The sequence below is a fragment of the Impatiens glandulifera genome, chromosome 1 (assembly GCF_907164915.1).
Source record: "Impatiens glandulifera chromosome 1, dImpGla2.1, whole genome shotgun sequence".
In the NCBI taxonomy this organism is placed as follows: Eukaryota; Viridiplantae; Streptophyta; class Magnoliopsida; order Ericales; family Balsaminaceae; genus Impatiens; species Impatiens glandulifera.
The window spans coordinates 144935490-144941815 of NC_061862.1; the positions used below are offsets into that span (position 1 = coordinate 144935490).

The 6326-nt window shown below is 28.9% G+C and overlaps 1 protein-coding gene across 1 annotated transcript; it reads right to left on the reverse strand.

Moving 5' to 3' along the window:
• Positions 1-829: 829 nt before the first annotated feature.
• Positions 830-3451, reverse strand: LOC124909673 (protein DCL homolog, chloroplastic). Its single transcript, XM_047450330.1, has 3 exons — positions 3114-3451; positions 1110-1224; positions 830-1015 (listed from the first exon to the last, which is right to left on the reverse strand). Exons 1-3 carry the CDS (start codon positions 3404-3406, stop codon positions 839-841), a joined length of 585 nt encoding a protein of 194 aa, XP_047306286.1. The 5' UTR covers positions 3407-3451; the 3' UTR covers positions 830-838.
• Between the last annotated feature and the right edge of the window lie 2875 nt (positions 3452-6326).

Below are 6326 nucleotides of genomic sequence, written 5' to 3' on the forward strand. Positions count from 1 at the left end.
AAAATCATGATCTGATTGATCATACGGCCTGGCTAGTCAAAAGAGTTAAAAAATGTCCTTACAATTTCATTTAAAAGGCATTCCAAATCATCCAAGAAGATTTTCTTTTTAAATCCACGGTTGTATTTGATGATTTGACCAATTGACATTATTCATATATTCTATTGTCACAAATAACTTAAAAAACTATTAAAAAAAGTTTTTTTTTTTTTTTCATGTCATCATCTTGTAAAGTAGGGACCAATTGAAAAGTGATATTAAACCAACCATAATTAGCATTTAATTTTCTTGCACATTCATGATATCAATTAATATTGATTTGATCACTTTTGGGTCTAGTTAACATATGATTGATGACACAATATTTGATTCATGTGGGAATCAAAATTTGATCAATTATTGAAATGTATGAATTGTTAATAAGTTTTTAACCCACTTTAAAGTTTAATTTGATGCTAAAGTATTTCATTTTTGCACCTTCAAAATATGATTTTATTGGAAAATATGTTTTGTTTGATGAAAAGTTAAATTATTTCGAGAAAACAGTATTTGAAACAAACAATAAAAAAGAGTGTAAAAACAATAAGTGTTTCCAATTTTTCCAATTTTTTTTTTTGTTTGATGAAAAGTTAAATTATTTTGAGAAAATAGTATTTGAAACAAACAATAAAAAAGAGTGTAAAAACAATAAGTGTTTCCAATTTTTCCAAATTGAAAAACCACCACAAGAATCAAATCGATTTTGAAAAATGATTTGTTTTTATTGATTTTTGAACAACATTTCAAAGGGATGTTCTTATCCCACATGCAATAGAGTAGTCGGGGATATAAAATTTCATCAACCACTACTAATTCCTCTCTTAAAATGTTCTTTAATAAATCTATCTGCATAAGACGGGTACATCTCTCGTATATACGCTCGAAGACACTTCTGGTAGGAGAAATCTATCCAACCGCCGTCTCTTCTCACCACAAACAAACACCTCGAATGTCTAAATTGAGGGTGCCTATCCACCTGCACATTTTTACACATTTTTGCAATATGCCAAAACCCCAAGTTAAATTTAAGTATAAGATTGAACCAAATTTTCACAGGCCAAAACACTGACCATAATAGAATCTAGTCCACATCCAATTTTGTCTTTAGAATGAGGATGGTAAGCTAGAAGCTTCTCTACCACAACACTCTCATCTTCACTTGTGAGCCGCTCACCATCCATGTACCTGCAAGAAAATAACCATTTTTATGTCGGTTTGAAAAATTTTAAGCATGTGTAAACAAACTCTTTATTAAATTTTGAAAAGGCCCACAACCTTGTAGGCATGAGCCTTGTGTTCTCTACCAACTGAGTTAAATGAGGCTTCAGTCATCTTTTAATAAATGGAAATAAAAATAAAGGATACCCAACAAAGCTGAGTATTATCACAAACTATCAGCAAAAACAATCCAACAGATTAAGAAAACAAAGAAATTGATGAACAAGTCAGTCTCAGATTTTCCCAATCAACACAGGCGACTAAATTGATGCGTTAATGAGTTGACTCCCTTATTCTTTGGACAAAAGATTACAACTTCTACCTTGAATATTATTATAGCATGCCACAATCGTTTTCCATACATTGAGTGTGTGGATTACTCAATGGTATACAAAGACAGGAAAATCCATCAAAGGAATCCTAAGACAATGATTGCGTTTGATAAAAATGAAAATTAAGTGTTAATAGTGTTAGAATACTGAATTTTAACTGTACAATGAGTCAAGTCCCTACAAAATAAATGCAGGAAAAAACAAATGAAAAAACCTAAATTTTAAATACATAAATTTAACTGTATAAATTGATTTGATAAGACGTCTAACTAATGTCAAAAAATTACTTCAAAAACTATTTTGCACTTATAATGACGTAATTTACTTAATTTTAAAGTGTTAATGTTGACTTTCGCACAATCCTATATTACCGAGTTAAGTCATTCATAACTTATCCAATTAAGCTAGAATCTTTAACTTAAATAACAATTATCGAATTTGATAAACTTCATTCCTTTAATCACTTAATCGTTTAGATTAAGTAATAAGTGCAAGTTGAATTGCATTGTACACTGCAGTTCTCCAATACAATGGTTTTTGTGTTGAAGCAGTCAAAAGTATGGGTTTTCATTGTTGAATTAGTTAAATAAAGAGTCTCTGTTTAATACTTAGTTAAACATATAACCAACTAGGATAGCTCAAATGGAAAGAGTTTTGCCTAAGAGATCAATGATCATGACTTTGGGGTTACGCTAGCTTACCCAAGAGAATAAACTCTGGTTAAATGAAATTATATTTTCAATTGTTAGTTAGTAGGTTCTGATTTTCAGCAGGTAGGTGGTTAGTTATCTCCTGCTGTTTCTTTCTTTTAGTATTTCAGTTTCAAGATGTAATGGCTATTTAAAAGCTCAAAGCTTCGCTTAATGAATTACTCAGTTTTGAAACAACATATCATTTCTTTACAATTGGTAACAGATCCTCTAAACCAGAATCAAACACGAGTGAGTAAGGGCAAGACATATAAGCTTGATATAGAAAATGGGAGATGAGAAGAGTGACAACAACCTTACAAAAATTCCACACTTTGATGGTGATCGCTATGACAAACCAAAACTGCATTTCTCCATGGAAATTTGACAGAGAAAGCCTTTGTTAGATCAACCACAAAGGGTTAAAGAAAAAGTGAGAAAATCACAAAGTCTACTAGCTAAAAAAGGTCTTGTATGGCCTTAAACCACATTGGATCCTTTGAATTTTGAAAGGTGCCCATCTGATCTGAACCCACACTATTTTTGTTAAAACAAACCTAAATGATATTCTTCTATCTATAAGCATGTATATGGATGATCTTTATTTTCAGTGGAAATGGTGAGAACATGATTAACACACATTTAAGGATTATATGATGAAAGAATTTGAAATTCAGGGTTTTCATTATTTAATCAGTCAAATAAATAGTCTAGTTTCATACACAATTAACCATATTTTCAATTTATAGTTAGTGGGTTTTTCTTTACAAGAGATCATAAACAAAGAACATCAAAAGATCACATCTTTAACCTAGAGAAAGAAAGAAAATTGAACCTGTTGGAGTGTATAATTTCCTTCGCAAGAAAGGTAATAGGTTCAATATCTCTGAGGATTTTCTCTTCTTCGTTTTTCCATTTACGATAATCGGAAGTTTCATATTCCGAGTAGTTAAGTGGATCTTTGGTGGCGTTCAGCGACGCCTTACTCCGACCGCCGTACGATGAATCCTCGGTGGTTTCGACATCGGAGAAACGTTGCCGGAGATTGAGAGTACTGATGTCGACACGATTGTGATGTAACCGTAGACGAAGGATAGGAATCGCCCTGAACAGTAATGGTGCCGCCATTTGTTCTTGTGATGACGGATTCGTTTGGAATGAAGGAAATTGGATTATAATAAATGAAGATATTTAGCTTACAAATGAAGTTGTAGAATGTAGTAAGCAAACAGACCCTTAATGTAATTAGTAATTTAATTAAAAAAATAAAAATAGGAAAAATAATATCTTTAATATATTTATTTATTGGGATAAGCGAATATTCTAAAATATAATTTAATTAAATATATTTTTTTATTTTTTTTCAAACTCAATGAGATTCAATTAGAAAAGTGATTTAAAGGGATGTTCTCAGATTTTGTTAGGATTCAAATTATTTAAATTAATTATAATTTTGTTTATGGATGGCCATGTTATGATATATTATATGAATAATTTTTGAATTTATTAAGATAACTTGATGTTAATATGACTAACTTTTTAATAATTTATTATATTTTCACTCATTTTCTCAATAATTAAATTATTTTATTTATTTAAATAGTTTTTTGGATATATATTAATATTATTTTTTTTTTTTGCAGAATAACTTAAATAATTTCATTTAAATAAAAGAAGTAAAAAAATTAAAAATTATTGGTAAATAATTATAATGTACTTTTTTTAAGACTTATTTAATTTGAATTGAATGAGTCTAAATAATATTTGTATCTCTTTCCTATAACTACTAAATATAATTAAATAAATAATATTACTATTATATATTTTTATTTGTTTAAACATCAAAATTTGAAATTATTATTATTAAAGTTATATAAAATTAAATTTTGTCATAATAATTTTAAACATGGATAAACATATTATCTACCTAACATTTATAAATAAATAAAATATACATGATCACTACTTTGTTTATTTTAATTTGATAGTCAAAATTCTTAATTAATTGAAATTTGATAATTATATAATTATATTTATTTTATTTATTTGTTTATAAGCTAAGTACATTGTGAAAACATTAAAAATAAAAAATCATTTTTGTATAACTTTAACAATAAATAATTTTAAAATGATAATTGAACGAAGATTTTTTAAATCTCAATTATCCCCAATAAAAAAACTTTAATTGGACAATTTAGTCATTTTGATTTATTTTTTCTATGTCATGAACGGGTGTCGCAAAATTTCCCCAAAATTGAATAAAATGAGAATGTTTGTAATAAAAATTGAAGTAAAACATGTTCTTATCCACTCTATTAAACTTATAAACTTATGTTATCAAGATTTTATATTAAAAAATAAAATTTAAAATTGTAATCTCTCGAAAATCATTATTCCGGAAAAACTTGATTCGAGAGATTTCAAACTCGGTTTGCGTGTCAAAATCTTTTTAAAATAAAACATTATTTTAAATGATTAAAACAAATTATACAGTTTAAAAATAATTAATTCGAAAGATTATTTATTTAAAATAGAGTCGCCAATTGTTTTTTAGAAATCAATAAATGGTATACGTATACAAACATATTTTTCGTTTGGTTCGTAGTTTGGTGATACTCGAGAAATGACTTTCTCGCTTTATCCTCCGTATCCGTTTAAAAAACGGTATCTACTTTATAAAATCTTGACTTTTGAAAATTGGTTGTATTATATTTTATTTTAACCAATTATTCTTCTGGTCCTAGACATGCACATGTTTTCGTATATTTAAAATTGTAACAATAATATTTAAATGTTGGTACCTATTGCGGATGATGATGACTAAGGAGGAATGTACATGAAAAACATCAATTTTAAAGGCATTAAGGTTTAAAATTAAATCTCAAACAAGCCATTATCAAAATATTATTTTGTGAAAATATCCCATAAATATTTTAAAATCATTTTATATTTTTTTGGAATTTTTGAAAATTAATTTAGGATCCCAAAATTACAAAAATAATTTTGGAATTTAAAAATGCAACCAAACAGGCTCTAGGACCAATTTCCTCGATCCTGGGTGCATTTTTATTAGTTGGGGGCTAAAAGCCCTCGGTCCTAAGTCGGAACTCCTTCGGTCCTACCTTATGATTCTTGGTTGGGGTGCTAAAGCCTCATGGTCCTTGGCTAGAATTCTTGGTCGGGTGCAAAAGCCTTCCGATCCTTGGCTAGAATTCTTGGTTGGGTGCGAGAATTTTCTGTCGGACCTCTCTGTCCTAGGTTTGAAGATCCTCGGTCGGATGTCAAAATTATCGATCGGACCTCTAGGTCCTGGTCGAAATCCTCGGTCGGACCTCTCGATCCTCAAGAACATCAAAACTACAGGTTTATTTAGTTTTGATTAAAGCTTGGATTTTTTGATCCAAGGGCCTGTGTAGCTTCAAAAAGCTCCTAGAACATCGTACCAAGGTATAATTCAACCTAGATGATGTTCGATTTTATCAAAACAGATCTGGAACCAAAATTAGGTTTTTGGTTTTTAAGTTTTAATGAAGGGTAAGGAGCTTGTCAATAATTTCCTTATACTTCATATGATTGATTTGTATCAAAACATGAACAATGGTTGTTCGTTTTGACCAATTCAAGAACTTGAAATTTAATTTTTTTATGAAAATTTTGATCTTGATTAAACATGATCGGGATGGATTAAACATGATCCAAATAGGTTTCCAACATTATTAGAAAATTTTGGGAAACTTTCTGGACTGTTGTTCTTGACGATTAGCTCAAGAACAGAAAACCCGATTTTAAGATTTTCCAAATTCAAATTTAGTTTTTTTTTTTTGTTTTAGATCGATTGGTTGATTTTAGCTTTGATAGAAAGCTTGCAAATGATCCTATGATCGTTTTCCAATAAAAAAATTCAACAACAAGACAATATACCAACTTATGAAAACTGAAATATAAAAAATTCAATTTCAAACTGGAAGTTGGAATTAAAGGATTATTGGAAGCTTACCAAGGATTTGAGAACACTCCTTGGACCTTAGGAAAGTTTTGTGGATGCATA

What these genes read in the sequence shown, in the direction of transcription:
- LOC124909673 (XM_047450330.1), bottom strand. Translation starts at nt 3,406, where the DNA reads ATGGCGGCACCATTACTGTTCAGGGCGATTCCTATCCTTCGTCTACGG. An exon ending in GAAATTATACACTCCAACAG is followed by an intron (nt 1,225 to 3,113) that starts GTTCAATTTTCT and finishes ATTTTCTTGCAG; the next exon opens with GTACATGGATGGTGAGCGGC. An exon ending in GTGGACTAGATTCTATTATG is followed by an intron (nt 1,016 to 1,109) that starts GTCAGTGTTTTG and finishes AAAAATGTGCAG; the next exon opens with GTGGATAGGCACCCTCAATT.